The sequence below is a fragment of the Sinohyriopsis cumingii genome, chromosome 9, assembly GCF_028554795.1.
Source record: "Sinohyriopsis cumingii isolate HCF-2022 chromosome 9, ASM2855479v2, whole genome shotgun sequence".
NCBI classification, from domain to species: domain Eukaryota; kingdom Metazoa; phylum Mollusca; class Bivalvia; order Unionida; family Unionidae; genus Sinohyriopsis; species Sinohyriopsis cumingii.
Genome location: NC_142969.1, coordinates 7,191,301 through 7,213,152, shown reverse-complemented (window position 1 = coordinate 7,213,152; position 21,852 = coordinate 7,191,301). Strand labels below are relative to the sequence as shown.

The window sequence follows — 21,852 nt, the reverse complement described above, 5'->3', positions numbered from 1 at the left end:
TTTCGGACGCTTAGACATCTGTGTGATGTATTTAAATGAAAAGAAAATTTAATCGTTTTTGTAACGTTATGCATACTAAACACTGAAATCGTAGATTAAATCCAGAATCAAATGGACTCATACATTCTTTCAAAATACTACACACATTGACATTTTACTTCATTTATATTGTGTAATATAAACATATTCCACGATCAATATAGAATACCGAGAAAATTGGATTCACAGTTAACGTAAAATACAAACACAGCTATAGAGGATATTATATACAGTGTAGTTCGATCAATAATCCTAGGTCTGATGAGATGCAAAATTCACGACATCATAGACCGGAATAAAAATTGTGAAACAATAGTGGCTGTTTTACTTATCACGCAAGAACAGCCATAATATCGATTTAGCTGGTTGTTAATATAGGTCAAAGTCTTGAAGTCTGATATCATTCTTGCTACTGAAATGTGCCATCGACACAATATTTAAGACTACCCTTATTAAACAGGAATTTATTTCTCCTGTTAATCGATTTTATCTAAGACAGAAGTATATTTTATTACTGATATCAACTAAATGTAAATCTCACCATATCAGATAAGTCAGGTGAATTCAGAAAATTTACAATTCCTCGTGTGCTTAAGTGTGACCCATCTTTAATACGGCATTTCTTCTTTTCCTTTCCAGAGTAATGGTGCAATAACTAAAATGAGTTTAACCACAATAAAAATTAGCATTGATCATAACAAAAATCTATTAGGACTGTCTAAAGTGAATGTTCAAAACATCTCTGTTTTTGCCTCTTTTGGAGTATAATTAGGAAGAATCAGTCATATACAACCAAGAAATTCATTAATTAATTTCATGCATCATTCACTATTATGCATGCTCCAACCTACTCAGACTCAAATGAATTGAAGAATACATGATATGTTCCATTTTCGCTTAGATTCTTACCTTTATGAATTTATAAGTGTGTTGTGATATTATATTATAAATACCAATTTTAGAACCAGAAAATGTTCAACACATCATTATTTGGAATAATGTTTATATGACCGAATCCTTTAGCTACTTTGGGAGAAGTAGTATGACTATTTATTGAAACATAAAATGGCATTGTTGTTTTCAACAATAACAAATAATGAACATGTTCACGGGTTCCTTTACTCGTCTCTAGTTTAATCTGGTGCAAACAGGCTTAACAGACATAAATTGGGAACGAAACCAATGCTTTAAGACTTTCATTCTCTGCCAATATTGTGCTTGCACAGAAAGATACCTTTTGTTCAAGGTGTGAAAAAAGCTATACATTAGTGTTATGTACACAAAAAAGCTTTGCATCAACCTTTCATTTCATTACTGAATGTTATGTTCGCTGTGATATCCAAAACTGCTAGAAATGTGCTTAAACCTTTAGTCATTTTTAACCTTTCATCACTTATATTTACTCGTAACATGTTGGTAGAATATTTTGGCCCTAACGATTTGAATGTTTTATACACATGTTTTGCAAACACAGTTGAAAGTTATAAATTAGTTTATTGACCAAACGTTTACGCTTACACTAGTTTATCTACACGAATCGAGAGTGAATAATAATAACTATGAATCAAATGATGTGAAGGTAAAGCTAACTACAAATTACTACGGATCTCGTCTAGTCTGCAATATTCTAAGTTTATTCAATGTATATTCTGAACAATCTTGAACTCTCTTGAATTGACAATGTGGTTAAAACTGTTACTAGAATTATCTAAATTGTTACAAAATTACTGAAAATGTACATCAGTTATTTTTAATCGTAAGTCTTAAAATTAATGAACAAATCAAAATCCTTAATAAAAAATAGTCTTGTAAAATCTAGACTTCTCAGCAGTTTTTATTACAGGTTAGTTAGAAACGTAATTCACATGTACGTCTTCAAAGGATTGAAGTATGCAAAACTAACGTTAGAAATGTTAACATAGATGCATGCTTATAATATATTCATTCTACGGTCATCCGTAAGTAATTATAACCATGACCTTTTTTTATCAAACCTCCAGCAAAGAAATTGTTTGTATAGTTAGGATTTCGCAACTGCTGTGTTGAGTTTTATGCTCCGTATTTTTGTTTCTGTAGCAAAATGGTGTATTTAAATAAACTTCTTGTACCTTCGTCAATCCTGTATTAGGATTTACTATTAAAACGATCACACGCTTTACATCTATATGCATTGTTTTAACTCATGCACAACTATAATACCTGTCTATATAATATTGTACAGTTATCGAATTGCCACACTGCGAGCAACTGCCATAGATTGTCGACTCATCAGGATACAAGCTTAGGCAATGCATGTATATTAACTATACACAGCAAACATTGGTTCTATCACTAACCAGTCAATAAGGTTTATGTTTTCAGAAATTTCGGCATAAATTGCACAAGCCGTTAGAACGGTGCAGTCTATAGTTATGGGTATTATTGTACCGTTTTCCATGCAAAGTGCTCGGGAAAGCATACTGCATTAGTTAGCATGCCAGGTTGCACCAACTGAAGACTGTCTTAGCGACACGCATTTTTCCTTGACACTGTTTTGGTCCATATAGATCCAACTGAAGTTTTTCTCTTCTGAAAGAAACAAGTGTAGATTAAGCACACAACAATTAAAAAATTAATACGTAATTCCTCTCGTACAACAGTTCTGTTTTAATATTCAGCCATTTCATATATTGCCAAGATCACTAACGTTTCTGTATAAATGTCTGTGTCCTAGATGCGAGTATGGTTTGCTGTCATCATTTGTTGATACTTGGCTAACTCCTGTGAGCAAAATCATTTATCTCAAATCATTATTGATGATCAATTAATGTCACCAACACTAACAAAGGTGTATTTCATGGCACAAATGCGGTTAATTTCTCTAAATATTATATAGGTGACAATCAAAAAGGATATGAATTAAATTAAGTTCACACTCATTGTACTTGATTTTACAGAATAAGTCTGGTTGACACTTTGATGTACAAAGGTGCAGTAAATGGAAAGGGTATCACTAAAAATTATAGACTACAGCAATAATATATTATTTCAAAATTCGTAGGCATCTTTGAGCCTTTATTGGCAGCCATTGTGGGTTTATTTTCTGATACGCAGGAACATAACGATTTGTTTGTACCTGATGTTCGATAATTAAGTAAAACAAACAACATAGCAGTTTCGTCTACATCGGCCTGCATACCATACTATACAAGCACGTCTAGCAAGACCTATATGCAAGAACTATGGTATTCTGTGATCTTAGGTTCAGATGTGCAGAAAATGAGATAATAATCATTGATTTGACAGCAGACATATTTATACAATAGTATTGAATAAACCCTGAAACAAAAATTCCAATGTGTAGGAGACATAGCTCCCAGGAAATACCCACACAATATATATGGTCCAGGAGGTTTATTCGGCAGCATAAACAGGAAGAAATAACAAAATGTGAGCGTTTCTTACTCTGGTCGTTCAAGCAAACTAAGGCATGAATTTCATGAAAGAAAACATTCTTCCTGAAGGAAGTATATTATAAACATCATAGTAAATGCATATCATAACCATACTTAATAGGAAAGCACACAAATAAAATCTCGTATCTGGAAGATTTGGGTTCTTTGTATTCTAGCTAACATTTTTAAATGCAATCAATCTGTGTTCACAAACTTGCAGAATAAATTTTATTAAATAGCAATCTTACATGTATTGATGTGGAAAACAAACGTTATTACCACAACACCGTTTTCAACGCAAGATCTTCAGCAACAGTGTTATATTAAAATATTCCCATTATACATCATTGCCAGATTCATTTCAAACTGTAAATCCTGGAAACCTACTTTTATGGTATATTTATACAGTATTAACACTGATTTCTAATACTTACGTAAGTTTCATACTGATAGGCTATTTTTCCACACATTGCCATTGGCCATGAATGATATAATAAACTGCTTCTTGTTCGATTAGATGTCATAATATAGTAATTCAAGGACGTTGATTACTATGACAGCTGCATGCTATGAATCTGTTTTATATACAAACATAGAACATGTCACATTATGGAACCAAACGTGTTTGTTGAATGAATTATTCTTCAAGTATAGACATATACAGTGAAACAATTAATATATCATAGTCAACAGCATATAATTCCAGTTAGATTTTATTTACTCGTGCTCACCAACTCCGTATATCCACATAGTCCTAGTGTTGCCACAAGCAAGACCGCTCCCACATGTTTCATATGAGCATGATGCATTGATGATTGGTAAAGCTTTATAAGTGTCGTCTGATAAACAGTAACACATAGAACCCTATAAGATACTGAACTCTGTCGTACATTACATAAGTAAATAAAATTAATTTTAGTTTCTTTATATTAATCAAATTCAGTTTTCTATATAGCAATAAGCCTGCCGTTCGCTTGATGGTTTCTTGTGTAATAAGGCTTGAATTGTATGTTAATTTGTTTTAGTGAAGAAGATAAAAAACTTCAACCCTTTACGAGAACGCTTTTATGTTGTGCATTAGACTGAATACTTGACATTTCCTTATTATTGAGAATTTACTAGATGGAATTCTTAGAAGTCCTATATTATAATTGAATAAGCTTTTCTTGAGACAAAATAGAAAATATTTAAAACATGCATATTTCTATTATTTGTTTATATGAATGATATGTAAAGATCAAACGTAGCTAGTCCACATACTTTTGTTGCTAAAAGGTCATTCTATAGTCAAATTAAAAGGACGTATTTAACTTATTTCTATTGTGTATTGATGCTAAAGAAATGTATTTTAGCCTGTACATTTTTTTCCAAATTTAATTACTTTCCTTGAAAGAGTCTTCACATTTATGTTCACTGGTGCAAAGACGTCTATTTCCAGTGACGAACTGTAGCTAGTTATGTAAGTCTTGAGAATAAATTACCGCTAGGCCAATGTGCTTGAAGTGTTTGCATAGATAGAAGCAGTGTCGAAGTGGATTGTCAACGTTTACGATACGTGCACCTCCTGATCCTGCAGAAGCACACCCTAAAATACATAAAATATAGCACAGAGTCCAGACCTAGAAACGAATGACTGTTCCAGCTCTATGTTCGTGAACAAAGTAACGTAAAAGAGCAAAAACAATACGTTTCGTTTAATGCAACAAATAATTGCATAGAACAGACAATACAAATTTAAAGAACTTATTCTATTGTGAATTAAATCCCAAATAGTTATACTGGTTATATCACAAGTGTCTTAAAATAGTTCATTATTTGCTTTTGGAATGCGAATGTTCATCGAAGACATTGATTTAAGGTTTGAAACTCTGCTAGAGAACTCATGCCTTGATTTACTATTATTTTGATATGACACCAGAAAAAACATAATTATTCTCTATATACAAAACGTAGGCCTGTGTGCTGATAACATAGTGTTTGTTTTATTTTGCTTTCGATGTCTAAATGAAAAGTGATAAAAGCAGCTTTGTGGTTGAAAAATGTACGACATGTGTTTGTCAATCACATAATTTTTCCAAGCAAGGTGATACATTTATCAAATTCGCTCCTAAATTTAGGTATTAAATATATTTGGATTTCATATATGTGTAAGTTCTGCCAGCAGTAATCTGGAATTATCCATGTAACTTAAATACTCATGATTGTGTGCAAGAACAAATATAGCTAACACTTTTCAGTTTCACGTTTTCATATATCGTGGTCACTTTGCGCCTCTTCTATCTCAGGGTGTTCAATTTTGTACTACCCTTACTAAAGCGTAATAGGTTACTGAAGGTGGTAAGCCAAACTAATATTTGGAACCTATTTAATATGAAAATGACCTGTTAACGTAACTTGTGGTATCTTTTTCAATAACAAGACGGTCATATAAACGGGTATTGAAGTGGCCGACTTGAAACACTACAAAGCTCTTATATGATTTATAAATATACTGTAAAATGACTGAATCTATGGCTTCAACTAATGTATTACAATTTGAGTTTAGTTAAGCAAATATTAAAGGTGTCGTATTTGACATTTTCTTCCGAAACAGGTGTTCCAAACAGTTTGTCTATAACGTCTGCGGGAATCAATGCAGTAATGAAAGACAGCAGACATATATCGAGACTCGGTAAGGTTATAGAAGTTAATATTCACTTTTGATTAACATCATTTATTTGCTCTAGACCTATTCTATGAATTTAAAACTAATTTGATATTATGTTGTTGTTTTTGTTTCTTTTATAACTCTTTCTAGTCTAGTATGTGGAAACATGTCCAGACTCAACTCTTTACTTTCTGCTTTGTGTTTTCTTCATAAGCGTTGGGATAAGTGTACCATTTTTACAGTGGTGATATTTCACCAACATCATTTATACAAACAAGTGTGAATTGTAACCAGATAAATTATGCAAGTAGTTACAACGAGTGATCACAACACAACAAATGTGCAGATATAAGTGGGTAAATGAGCCTCAGCGAATGAAAAGAGACATTTGATGTATCTCCTGGTATTGGTGCCTGCTAACATTTGATCCGATGTATGTTATTGATGCTTCCTAACACCTGATATGTACGATATATAGCAACTGCAGTAATTAATCAATCAATATTTACCAAAGAAACGGAGGAATTAACATTCATCTTTGAACGAAATTATTTATCGTACAGCTTTGAACCACGAAACTTGATTTAAACAGCCCTAAGACATATTAAGTACATGAGTTTCAGATAGTCATAGACTCTGCTTGGATGTATAGGCAGATAAATATGCATACATATTATAAACAAATCAGTTTATGTTTCGGTGTTCTAAATTATTTTGGTAGGCTCCTCCATTGTTGATATAATTTCGTGGCTAATAACACAAAGTTGTGTTTATTGCCCATCCAGAAATCTTTGTATTCTCTAGTAAAAGTGTTATGTCAATGTACTAACCGGAGAAAGGATTTTGGTGAATATTTGTTGAATAGTTTTAACCCAAGAGGTCGTGCACATTCTGAATAGGTAAAATGTCCTGCACACTCTGTATAGGTACAATGTCCTGCACACTATGTATAGGTACAATGTCCTGCACACTCTGTTTAGGTACAATGTCCTACACGCTCTGTATAGGTACAGTGTCCTGCACACTCTGTGTAGGTACAATGTCCTGCACGCTCTGTATAGTTACAATGTCCTGCACACTCTGTGTAGGTACAATGTCCTGCACACTCTTTATAAATACAATGTCCTGCACAATTTATATAGGTACAATGTCCGGCTGTCGGGTTATGCTATTAATATCTTATGGATAATCTTGCATACTAAATATCAAGAGATGGCTTGTCGATTCAAGAGTATGAACAAAATTCAGAATTGATGACGTGTGGTTGGAGTATTAGTGCGCTTGAAATGCCACAGGTTAAAGCATATTTACCGATATATATCAAAATATAATTTATATATCTAATTTCAATATTTTAATCTATTTAATCAATGCATTTTGTTTGATGCTATTACGATTAGTATTAATATTATCATTATTAGTAGTATCATTAGTATTAGTATTAATATAAGCATTAGTATTAGTATTAGTATTATCGAAATAATAACAAATTGATAGGTGGAGTTTTGACAAAAAAATATTCACGTTCATAGAGCAATAAACGGTTTCTCACTTTAATATTTGTAAAGGCTATTTTAATACAATGCCACATTTCTGATTATAATTCTATCATTGCCAAACAACCAGCTTTTAAGTTTTCTTTAATGTGATATCTATTAATATTCTCTAAACTTTTATAAAGGACTTACAAAATGTTCTGGCTAGTATATGAAACAATATACTTAAGAATTTGCCTTTACATTGTCAAAATGGAGCAGTATTGTACAATACTACACAGCTTGATACTTCAAGACACGTTTGCCAAAACCTAAGTACAGCATATTTGGAATACTTTGTAAAGACACCATGTACACTCATGCAGTAGGCGCTTTAGGTTTTTGTAAATTGGATATGTTTGTGAATGGCCTAAACAAGCAGTTTCGTCCATTTGACAGTAGAGATAATAAGGTAACGATGTGAAAGCAGCTCACAGAGTCACGAATTTAACTTGCAAACCAGTAAACAAATAGACATGACGTTCACAATGTCAACAACAAACGTGAGTGAAGCAGTAAATGCAAATCCCGTTCTGATCATTGAAACAGTTATTTAGAAGAAATATTCGTACCTTTTAGCAAATAGGTTTCTACTATGACTAGTGCTCTCTAAGGTCATTAAATATTTCATGCAATCGATCGATAAAGTACCATTTTACAAGTCAGTCAAACACGAAAATGATGAAACAATGCAGCTGAAGGATTTGGTAGGAAATTAAGATCCTCAGAGTTTATAAGTAAAGACGACGAAAAAGTATTAGCTCCGCTGTCTAAATGGACTGTCACAAAACAACTCCTTTGCAATTTTCCCCGTCTAACAATTATGATAAAATGTTAGGCTAACGAGGAAAGACATACACCGTATCATATAGGTCATAGCACTGAGTCCCTCTAACAGCGGTCATGCAAGTGACATGGCATAAACGTATGTCTTATTTACTTCGTCATAAAAATGCATCCTAAATTTCCTCAAAATGTCCGCTCTTTGTTTGTTCTGCAAATCAGAATGACATTTTTCATATCATGGAAAACCTTTTGTACAAAGGAACTATAGTTTCGACTTCATTTCCAAATGAAATCTCTGTCTCCTTACTACACTGATCTGGCCAAATAAACCCAGTCCATAATAAGCAGAAAAACAGAATTAAGTTTGATCAAAAGCTGAACAAAATCCATCCATTCCAGACCAACTGGAACAGGTTTCTCAATACGAATTCATTCAAAATATTACTCTAAATTTTAATTTTAAGTAGACTAAAATGAGAAATATTTCTAAAGTAATGTCGAGTGCGCAACTAATTTTTAAATGTCTCTGCAGTAACCAGTAAATATAATTCATTAGACCCAATACAACAATATTAAGTTCCAAGTTGGTTACCATGGTTCGGAATGCCTGGCTATTCTAAATCAGCATCGATCATATCCTAAATCACTATTAAAATATTGATTAGAGGTTGATATAAATGCATCGATTTAATTTGTGTAGCATTCAGTTATATTTGAAAAAGCACACAGCAGATCACCTCCCTGTACTCTTGCTCGAAAAGAATTATAAACTTTCTAATCTTTGTCTTATTTCAAAGTAGTTAATTCGCTGACTTACTGTTATTATTAGTACTATTAATAGTAGTAGTATGGATTGATTCGTGAATTATCCGCTTCAACAATTTCAAGTAATCTAACTTGTAAATTTCTATATCCTCTAGTTTCACTTGTCATGAAAACAATATTTCCTACGTAACATTTGGCATGGATATTTCCTAAAGATGGTTTTGTATTTAAAAATGTTCTTTATCTGACCTAGTCTATATTTAGGCATTTGATATGTGTCAATGCTGGATTACATGAGGACGTGTTATCTACATGGTTAGATTTTACAAGAGTTCTGTGTATGAATAAGTGGTAGTTGTTGTGCTCCCAGATCAATTTAGGAAAATTAAGTTATTCATTTTCTCGTCTCGTTGTTTGTACGTTCTTCCACAATTATATTTTCATTACAACTCCTGAGCCTAAGGGTTTACCGTGAAGGGCATACGTTCAGAACCGTACGAGGTCGAATGCTATCACAACCCATAACTCTCTGACATATACCACTATCCTATCCCAACCCAAAGTTAGACCGAGGAGTATCTCTGAAAAAAGGCACTTTATACCAATATTCATGGTTCGATATTACCATTCATGTGATGACTGGACTTTCAATACACTTCAGTTATGCAACAAACAGAACATTCATAATGTATGTGCAAACACTCTCTTCACTTTGTTATGCATGCTTGGTGTAGTTTATCCTTGATTGTCATCAAACTATGCAATTTAGAGGTTTTTGTCCTTTCAGAAAACTTAAAATCAATGTAAAGTGCATGTCATCTCTGATTTAATTTTTGCTGTATAAATGTATCTAGAGGATACATATATCATTTTCATAATGCCTTTGTAATTTTGTTTACGAATACATATGGACAAGCTTCCATTTTCCACAATGCCTGCTTAGACTAATTACCAAGGGTAATATTTGACATGTTTTGTAAAAGGCGTAAGTGCTGTTTCTATTATGAAACCATTCGTTTGCTTCATTGTATATTTTATCTTCTTTGTACAGATCTTCATTTGATGGCATTATCTTTTTATCTTCTTTGTATAGATCTTCATTTGATGGCATTAGATTGTATGTGTGAAACTACAAACATTTGCGGTACTGTTCTGAGTCATTTATTCAAAGGTGGAAACTCCAAAAGAGATTACAAAAATGTTGTTTTTTTGGAATTCGACCAATAAACTTTCTTATAAATGTCTAAATTTCGTCTCCTCTGTCACTGTGTGTCAACATTTATCGACAATCCTTTCCAGATTGTACCTGAGCAACTCCAGGAAAACGTCAAGACCTTTGTGATAGCAAAAATTAGGAGACAATTGCATTATTGCATTAAATTCTGCTGAATTAACGACACCATGGTTAAACGGATGCCCTTAGGATTCTTTGATCGCCAATAATCGAAATGCTAGAGGCACTAGGTAGTAATGGCTTGTTGGCAGTACGCTTATACTCCGCGCTATTGAACATATACTAATTCAAGCCAATATGGTAAATAATTCCATTTTATACCCACTTAACGATTTACTAAACCAAAAGTTACTTTCAGAATATTTGCTAGTCTTTCAGCTGTTAGTTAATACAAAAAAATAAAATGTACCCAAGCTTTCAAAATTTCAAGGCTGCATAGATATACAGATATTTAATTTAGCAGGAAAGAAATTCCTTCCGAATAAAATAGTTTGGCCTAAATGTTCAAGTAATTGTCAAGAGTGTACACAATTTAAAGAAACTCATCCAATCATTTGTTTTTTCACCCACTCACGGTTTTGCTTGCGTTCGTTTGTACATGCAAGGTACGACACTTTTACATACCTTTTACACTGAAATATTGATATTGTCTATAGTACCCAATCCAAACTCTTGATCCATTCTCAGGGATTGGAATATCACCATCTAAGCTGAGTGTGTCCCAGTGAACATTGACCAAAGCTGGTTTTCGTCCATTGCACGATGTGATCCAATCCGTTGTAGCAGTTGATATCGTAAAGTAACCATTTCCAGATACTACCAAATATACATCTCATCATCAGTAATACAAAAATGGTATGTATATATATATATATATATATATATATATATATATATATATATATATATATATATATATATATATATATATATATATATATATATATATATATATATATATATTTGAGATAGATAGATAGGTATATACATCACATGTTAATGCAGTTATCTTCTAAGAATAATGAGTAATATCATTCAAACATATATTTTGCAGTCTCCGTCATTCTTCGTTTGTGGATATGGAGTCCCACCTAAGCATATTTTGCAAGCAGTATCAGCATTAGAAAATAGATATGGAGTTGAAATCGGGATGACACGCTCTAGCTACTGACTAACCTTTAGCAATTTTGTCAAATTTCTCAATTTTGAACTGACTACTCTGTTCATTTACTTCATAAGAACTCATTGTATAACAATCAACATGTAATTTAAATACCAGTATGAATGCTATATAAATAACATCTAAATAACTGAACTGTCGTGAGATTATGGAGAGTGTTTATGAGAGAGAGAGCTTTCCTCCTAATATCGCTCTAGGCATTTCATCCTAGTACTGGTGCACGATAAAAAGTCATGGTACAGTAACATGATTTAATTTCAAACATCTTCAGTCATTAATATGCTCATCTTGAGTTTGGTAACCTTCTTGCTCATTTCGAAAGTCGACATAAATTATTATTTTATACGTTGTGATTTACCATATTTCCTGTTGTTTCCCTCCTTAAATTAGTAGTTTTATACAATTTCACTTACCTGAAGGTGATAAACTAGTTGTTTTCGTGATTCGCAAGCCAAGCAATACTGCAATTAGGACTTTCAAAAAGTCCATGACAGAGTTCAGTTTCAGATAAATTTTTATATACCAAATTTATCTGGGCAGTTTTGTAGTGCAAGTTTCAAACAAGCACATACGATATGGAAGAAGTGATTGAATCTTTTCCAATTATTCGGCATGCCCAACAGTGATCTTTGTATTTTGACCGACAATGATAACGAACAGATAGTTTGCACCGGGGCAAATGTTATTTATCCCTATGTACTAGACGATAATGTTTCAGTTCTTATCAACTCATTCACTAGTCCTCATTCTGGATCAAATTCTCCATATACCACGAATCAGACGAATATGTATTACAGAGCAAATATAGCCCTAGAACCACGCTTCTAGTCACTATATAATATTCAGTAATTTACTAGCAAATCATAAATATTTTTCCGTTAGTAAAGTCTTAAGTGTGATATATTTTCCGGCGAAAATGTAGAACTGCTTATAACTACAATCAACATCAACATTATATCGACATTATCATTGATTATAGAAGTCAAGAACCTTTATTTCACCCTAGAAAATGCATGGTAATTGCCAATACGTTAACCATTTGAAAGCAATAGACACATGCGGGTAAGAAAAATTTATTCTTTTCTCAATCAATTTAGTTTTAATTTATTTTTTATAGCGCAACCAGCCATATGGTCTTGGAATGACTATATAGGTAGCATTTCATTATTACCGCTGTGATATCCATTTTTGGGAACGGCACAAGATAGACCCTCATTTATATCGAGCCAAAAGAATATACAAACAGGAGAAACACATGTACCATCACTCAACAAATATTTCACACCACCTTAATCAGTTCAGCTCACATCATCATCATACATGTATCATTCCTTTTGATGTCAAGATATTCATTTGCACGCACAATTCATGCTTTCTTCACTACTAAGTTATTTAACTGAACTCTAACAATATTCATAAATTCAGCATTATCTGAATGACCTCGTTTGAAGTACCGTACGATCAGATAATAAATTGTAAGCGTTGAAGATATTTTATTGGTTGTGCAACTAATCGAATGTTTGATAATTGCCTTAATTATCGCAATGGAATACAACCTAATACGCTACCGCCACATTGAACCAACATAATCAAAGGACGCACGTCCAGCTTGGAGACATGAATGTGTATCAAAAGTTAAACACATTACCATGGTGTAAACTCTAACATACAAACAGGTAATGAACTGTACAATGTGCAACAAAACATGTTGTCGATTTGTCTGAATCCAACGATTGTCTAGATCTTAATAATGCACCCATTTGCATCCCCATATGTCCAGCAACTCAATTTAAATGTCAGGCAAGTCATTCAAAATACACAACCAGGTCATCATATCAAGTACAATGACTATATTTACGTTCTTCTGTTCTTTGCCTTGTCTATGTTTGTCTTGTCTATGTTTTGTATTTGCCTTTGACGCGGAATAAAGCCTGTCATAGCATCATACAAAGGCTTACTAAACTATATTTTGACTGATAAATCATCAAGTAAAAGAACTCGAGTTCAATAAAGTTCTATAAATCGCAATAAATCGATGTCCCCAAAAAGAATATTTAACATGTAAAATACTGATTTAATATCCAACTTGCCTAAAGTGCAATGATGCCCAGACCACAAATTAAGAATACTGAAATTAACAAATAGCTTTATTTATAAAGTCGATCATGCTGTTTAACTGAGGGTATGATAAGTGAGTGATCGTCTTCTAACCCACATCTGTTATATATTGTGTAATTGATTTTCGTCCGTGATTGAGGGTTGTGGCTACCTGATATATGTCACAATTCTAATAAGTAAACAAAATGTTTACTTGGGTTTGAGTTCAATACTTAACCTTGTTTGCGAGTTCGTAGGTTTTTCCATAGAAAATACTAGTTTGTCTCCATCAAGCAAAATGTGTATATATAGTAACTTTGTAAACAAGTTTCGTTTCTGTTATATAATTATCCGTGGAATCACTTATATTTTCAGTCAGATATAATTTGAGAGAAATAATTTATATACAATTATGCAAAGTAAGAACAATGTGAACGTTCGAGTTTCGGAATTTAACACTAATTCGGGACTACTTAAGGACATTCTAGATTATTGCACTTCATTCGGAAAGGTATATACTTTTGTAATTTTGACAGAATATTTAGGATTATTTGGGGTTTGGTTCACAATACTTTAAAGGTCATTGAATTTTCATTCTATATTCTAGGGAAATAACTTGCTTTGTTTATTTTTGTTTGTTGAATTATTTATTTAAATAGTTTTTCTCAAATTATAACTGAACACAGCTTTAAACACTGATCATAGGTTCCCAAAGACCGACATGAAACAGGAATGAATACTTGTTTCTCTTGTAACCTTGATACTCTCACACGACTTATTTTGCAATAATGATTTCTAAAGGAATAAGACACTAACTGGTTCAAAAGGCATGGCCTTGAGCTTAAATTTTAGTAAACATATTGTTTACCACTTAAAACCATGACAAAATTCAGATTTTACATCCCAATAGTCAGGTAGGCCAAAATCCTACCTACAATCACGGAAATATGTCAGGCATACCCTATAAATTAAATATACATCAAATATTTATATAAATGTTTGATGCCTTTCTGAACTTAACAAGAAATATGGTGTTTTAAGTTTCTGAGAATAAGCTACGCCTTTAAAAAAAAATACTCAAATACGAAAACAATTTCTATAATCTCTATATCCATCTAATGAAAGAAAAATGTAAATTTTCGAGGTTGCCTTACACCCTTGGTATTATTATTGATAATATTCATATATTACAGTACAATTTTAAAATGACAAATCATTTTCCAAACGAATTACGCAATCAAGAGAATATGACAATATTATCACAATGCGTGACAAAAGATGATTTTATCATACTTATTGCCATCCTGTCCATACAATTATGCAAAATTTATTTTCGTCCTCATTCATAGCAATTGCAAATTAAAGAGCTTTGTTATTCTCTTAAGATGCATGAAAATTATTAGCGAATTGCCTTCTGTTTCGCTCCTTTGATTTTGCATGTGCATGCAAATCTTGTTTTTCTTTAATTTTTGACACGAATACTAAGTCTCATATATTTACATTATACATTATTTCTAACAATATCATGATAAACTTAAGTAAAGTTACTGATTTCGCAATATAATTTCTTTGTTCAGTTTATGGTATGGGTAACTAAACTATGCACAGTAAAAATGTATCTTTCGTCTCTTAATTATTCCTAAACCCTAACTGTGATTCAATATTAAAAATAACATTTCTCGCTCATCAAAGATTCTATATACTTGTAAAACATTATCCAAGTAAACCAAGTAGTTGCCATTGATGATCAAACCAGCAAAGCAGCAGGATATGATAACATCCGGCCTGAATTTGTGAATGATCTTGGCCCGAATGAAAAGGAATGGCTTGCCGCTTTTTACACCCGGGTTGTTATATAAAAGTGCATGCCAAATTTGTGGCACCAGGCAAAGATTATTGCGATCCAAAACCCTGGCAAAAATCCCAATACTAGCAGGCAATCATCAGGAATATATGATTGGATTCAAACGGCATTCATAGAGTGTATGTTCTTTTTGTTTGCTTACTTCTCAAACGGAACATAAGTTTTTGTACTGTAATTAATCCTTTTTCTTAACCCGACTTGCTACATACACAAACTCTAGAAAAGTTCAGGGAATAACTGTAAATACATTCAATATTATGCAGAAAGCTCCTTAATTTACAGAACTTTCAAACTCTATTTGTATATTTATTATTACAAGACATTATTGATGCATTGAACTTGAAGGTGATACTTTAAGTATATATGTTAAGATTCGGTCCTTTCTAATATGTGGACTAAAATATGAATATTCATTTTAACATGAAAATTGTAAACAAAATTGTCATGTTTTCTTTTCTTTGTTTCTACGTGAACAGTCACAAGAATTAAAAAAGTAAACAAACATACACATTACCACATGTGCTCCAGTGTTGAAAAGACTCAACATCATTTTAACAAGATATAATTCTTGTAAATTGTCATCAAAGTCAAACCTACCTTTGCTTTCTCTGATGCGTACACCTTCAGTTCGCATTTGTTTATCAATATAATTTTCAAATTACTAACAAATTCATTTCCTCAGTAATATAAATGGACAAATTGAAATTGATTGCTCCTTATGATATATTTCAAAGGAAATTCCGCACACCATATTTTGGAAACTCTGAAACTGAAATGGAGTTTGGGAACGTTTCGAATTTTAAATAGTTTGCTAATTTCTTCTCTGTGTCATCATTCCTGTATCTGGGTCCATGATCGACGGGTGCACGGTTCAGACATTTGTTTTATTTTTTACACCTTTTTGTTAAAGGTCGCTGCCCTCAGAATTCGCACTTTCTGGCAATAACAAAGTCCTTTGAAGTCCAAGTGTTGTAGACGTAGTTACTGTCCCTTTAATGTCCCTTAATTAACCTACTTATCATCACATGAAATTCTGAGTCATTTTTACTTGTTCTGGATTATTTAAACGTTTGATACACGATTTTCATCAGCAAAATACATAGTCACTCTATCTCACACATATGTGTTTTGTATCACTTTGCGCTGCAGTTATGGATGAGAATTAAATTAACTCTAATTTTTCGAAGGTAGATATCGATAAAAACACATAAACTGTTACTAATAGTGTTCCCTCGTTATCACTAGCGCTCGATTTTACACAGCATGACTGCATTTCATATACTTACACATGTTGGTTGGTATTTTCAATAATGTACAATGTATAACAGTAATTCATTTCGGCTATTTCAAGCTGGAATCCTAATATCAAGGCTGGGTTTGCAACAAGAAAATTTTAAGAATACGATACGAAATCACAGATTGAATATTTGGATCAAACGCCAAATTAGCCAAGTTAGATATGCATACAAGGATCTAAAGAAATGTCAATTATTCCTTATCAAGATATTTGATTATAACCAGGTTACATTTCAGTGTGATAAAATATGTGATTTGACCTGAAGAAGATATAATATATCGCACAACACATACCAAATAGAAATCCTCATGTGGCAACTCGGAACTAATCAACACCTGACCACGTTAAGAATGCATGATGTCTTTTCATTTATGTTTGAGGATTAGGTGGCGTGTGTAGGCAACCATACTGTCCACATGCCCAGTACTTTAGCTTCGAAGGCAAGTACACGCAAAAATCATGTTTTGTGTTTTTCATGAATTTGCATTTATTACAGACTGAATGTATGTATGTATGTATGTATGTATGCATGTATGTATGTATGTATGTGTGTATGTATGTATGTATATATGTATGTATGTATGTATGTATGTATGTATGATTGTATGTATGCATGCATGCATGCATGCATGCATGTATGTTGTTGTTGTTGTTCTGGGGTTTCACGCCATTTTTAAGCACAAGATAGGCTATATATGGCGGTCATTCCAAACGTTGGAGGAAGAACCCTGGAAAACCCAGGGAAGAACCACAGACCCACGAGAATCTACTATCAGGCTTTCCTACGTACCCACCCTAGCCGAACCTTGGACTCGAACCTACGCAAACAGAGGTGAGATGGCAGTGATCCGGAACGGTGAGCTCTTTAGACCACTCATGCACTCGAGGCCCCTTTCTGGCATGTAGGCATAATGCATGTAAGCTTCCCAAATGTCACAATATATTATATACAAATTTCAATCGCAATCGCTGTAACACTTTTCAACTGTTTTATGCATGCATGTATGTATGTATGTATGTATGTATGTATGTATGTATTCACGTATGTATGTAGATATGTATGTAGGTATGTATGTATGTATGTATGTATGTATGTATGTATGTATGACTGACTGACTGACTGACTGACTTTATTTCCTCTTAAAAAAGAGATTACATCAGAATAAACAATGTATGTATGTATGTATGTGTATATATATGTATGTATGTATGTAGGTATGTATGTAGGTAGGTAGGTATTTAGGTAGGTAGGTAGGTTTGTATGTATGTATGTATGTATGTACGTATGTATGTAAATCAGAGGCTCTATCAGACGCAAGCCATTGTGGGATTTCCAAGGGAAGTGGGTACTTTTTTACCACATCAACCCCCGGCAACTAAATTTAGCTCCAGGCCTTCTCGAGTGGCGGAACCTGTTTAAACTGACTGGAGAGCGGATGACAGGCGAGTTTCTGGCGCCTCAAAACCAGATGCTTCGGGCAGATGGGGCTCGTTAACCTCGATGGTCGCCCACTTAGGAGAAAGTAAACTCCGATTTCAAACATTTGCTGCCTTGCGACTATGCCCTCTCATGGAAAAACCTAAGGGAGTAAACCCCAACATAAAATCTGGAAACGTCCACACTACAACAGGGCCTGTCAACCTGATCAGCGTTTACGCTCCCATACTAAGTGCCTCCACAGATACCAAGGATGAGTTCTACGATGAGATAAAGTCGCTCATCGACAAAATTCCCAAGGAAGAGCACTTGATTTTGCTGGGCGACTTCAATGTTAAAGTGGGTGCCGACCATGAATCCTGGCCTTCCTGCCTTGGCAAGTTTAGTGTTGGGAAGATCAATGAGAATGGGCCGCGCCTTCTAGAGATGTGCTCGTACCACGACCTCAGAATCACCAATTCAATCTTTCAGACAAAACCAAGACATCAAGTGTATTGGAGGCGTCTCCGATCTAAACACTGGCACCAGCTGGACTTGATCATTACAAGACGGTCAGCCATGAAGGGTGAGCTACTTACCCGTACCTTCCACAGTGCTGAGTGCGACACCGACCACTCGCTGGTGTGCTGAAAAATGAAACTTCAGCCGAAGAAGACCCACCGCCCTAGGCAAGAGGGTAAACCACGCATTGATGTGAGAAAAACATTATAACCAGACACAGAACAGCCACATTGAACTATGGTAAGATGCAATCAAAGAGAAATGACTGGTTTGAGGCTAACTTCGCCACACTCGTGCCAGCCATAGAAGAGCGTCACAGTGCTCACCTGCAATACAAGCGACCCCCCCCCCCCCCGCCAGAAGACACTACAGGCATACAGGTCTACCAGACGCAAAGTGCAAAGATTAGCACGGCAGTGTTCCAATGAATACTGGCTTCAGCTCTGTGAGAGCATCCAGTCAGCATCAGATAGCGCAAACATCAGAGGCATGTACGATGGCATAATAATGCAATGGGTCCCACGAAGAAAGAGAGACCACCAGTGAAGTCTGCCGCGATACCATCCACAGCAAGGGCAACCAGATGGAGCGTTGGGTGGAATACTACTCTCAACTGTACTTCAAAGAGAACCACGTAACCAATGATGCCCTCAACGCCATTGAAAACCTCCCTCCCACGCCGAACTGGACGAGAAATCTACTGTAGCCGAACTAAAGAAGGCCTTGCAGAAACTGTCCTTAGATAAAGCCTCAGGGAAGGATGTCATCCGAGCAGAAATTATCAAGTGCGGCTGTAGTACGCTGCTCACGCACCTGTACGACCACCTATGTCAGTGCTTGGATGAGGGTGCAGTGCCTCAGGACATGAGAGACGCCAACATCGTAATCATGTACAAGAACAAGGGCGATATAAGCGCCTGCAACCACTACAGGGGCATATCCCTTCTTAGAATCGTGAGTAAAGTTTTCGCACGCGTCATCCTGAACAGATTGCAGACGTTCGCTGACAGAATGTAACAAGAGTCGCAGTGCGGGTTCCGCGCAGAGAGGTCGATAATCGACATGATCTTCTCCGTCAGACAACGGCTGGAGAAATGCAAAGAACAACAGCAGGATGTTGTTCCACACTCTCTGCGACAACCTGGAGAGAGTTGTTAATGCCTTTCCGATCCGTTTGTTGAGCTTAGCATCGAGCGAGAGGTTATTGGTGGTGGTAGAGCCGAAGTACATGAACTGACAAACCACCTCAAGTTCGTAGTTGTTGATGATGATGCGTGGGGGGAGGGGTCCGCGTCCTGAACCATCATGTTTGTATTATTTAGGCTGATGGTCAACCCATACTCATCACATGCTTTAGCAAAGCGGTCCATCAGACGCTGTAACGCAGCTTCTGTGTGGGTGGCTAGAGCAGCATCGTCTGCAAAGTGCATGTCCCTGATGGTTACTTCACTCACTTTGCTCTTGGCCTTCAGTTGTGCCAGGTTGAACAGTCTGCCGTGTGATCGCGTGTCCAGGTTGTCGCAGAGAGTGTGGAACAACATCCTGCTGACCCTGAACACTAAGATCTCCGTGTACCGTGCCTTCGTACTTCGCACTCTCCTGTACGCCAGTGAAACCTGGACTATGTACGCCTCACAAAAGAAAAGACTGAGCGCCTTTCACATGCGATGCCTCCGACGCATAATCGTCATCACCTGGAGCGATCGAGTAACAAACAACGAGGTGATTGAACGTGCCAAGATTTCCAGCATGTTCACACTCCTCCGCCAACGTCGCATCAGATGGCTGGGCATTGTACGTCGGATGGATGACGCACGGATCCCCAAAGACATTTTTAATTCCATCTTGTAAGATGACAAGAATATGGGTCATTTTCCCATAAAATTCGTAAACAACGTCTCCTTCAAAACCTTCTAAAGTCATAGCCAAGGCTTGGTCTTGAACTCAAACTCTAGTAAACAAAACCTTTATAACTTACAAGCAAGGCAAATATGACGGTAGTCACATATGCATCTACCCTCAAATACAGACAACGATCATGCTCAAAAATAGAAATTAAATATACCTAGAAGTATATTACAGGTTGAAAGCTAGGAATTGATTTTGTAATTTTTAAATTGCATCGAAGACATGTTTAAAATATGAATTGTCCTTGTTTTATTATTGATGATAAATTTCGTTTATCCGAATACTACTAGGGGCTCAGTTTAGAAACTTTCTGAATGTTTTATCCTAAACAGTGCTCAATTTAGTTTGCGATCTTTCTTAATCTTTACGAATACAGGTTAGGTATTAAGATGTAGTTAAAACTTTATCAGGATGGCTAGTACGGTACTTTATGTAACAGAAAAACTATATCGCGAGGTCTACTATATTTTGCAGTCAATCTTCGTCAAGAAAAGCAAACATTTGTGCAAGCAAATATTCTCCTAATCATAATATTGCAGTTTGAATTAATAATAAATACAATATTTGCGGTTAAGTAAGAAGCTATTACTGACACCTTAAAATCATTATAAACAGATTCAAATATCTAATACTCTTTGTGGTTTAGTGGTCAAACATACTTTCGGATAACCATTATAATTGTATATACTAGTGTAACCTTAGTATATATAACAAATCATTACATAACAGCTATGGCCATCAATCTTCATACAAGTTTCACTTACATTTAATTCAATTGATCAAAGACACAAATTCAAACGTCTGACCTCACAAATGAAAACAAACTCTTAATCCAATGTCCTAATGAGGTACCCATTTTCGTGTATTTTGCGATTCTTATACATCACAAATTCATAGGCTATATAAAATAATATTAGTGGTAATAATGGTGATAATAATACATCTCTTAATATACTTAATGCCAACATAGGTTTCGTTGTATTGATTGCGACATTCACAGCAGGACAAATCAAGCATGACATTTGTGTGGCTTATTTGTTTTATTTAATTTTGTATATATATATATATATATATATATATATATATATATATATATATATATATATATATATATATATATATATATA

At 34.5% G+C, this 21,852-nt stretch overlaps 1 protein-coding gene across 2 annotated transcripts; it reads right to left on the bottom strand.

The window, feature by feature from the left end:
- Window positions 1-577: 577 nt before the first annotated feature.
- Window positions 578-12,189, bottom strand: LOC149791226 (uncharacterized). 2 transcript variants are annotated; one of them, XM_089969161.1, is made up of 6 exons: window positions 12,034-12,189; window positions 11,065-11,256; window positions 4,955-5,058; window positions 4,205-4,337; window positions 2,467-2,607; window positions 578-694 (listed from the first exon to the last, which is right to left on the bottom strand). In XM_089969161.1, exons 1-5 carry the CDS (start codon window positions 12,107-12,109, stop codon window positions 2,504-2,506), a joined length of 609 nt encoding a protein of 202 aa, XP_089825287.1. In that variant the 5' UTR covers window positions 12,110-12,189; the 3' UTR covers window positions 578-694; window positions 2,467-2,503. The 2 variants fall into 2 exon arrangements, with proteins under 2 accessions (XP_089825287.1, XP_089825286.1); XM_089969160.1 differs by lacking the exon at window positions 578-694 and having other exon boundaries at window positions 1,762-2,607.
- Between the last annotated feature and the right edge of the window lie 9,663 nt (window positions 12,190-21,852).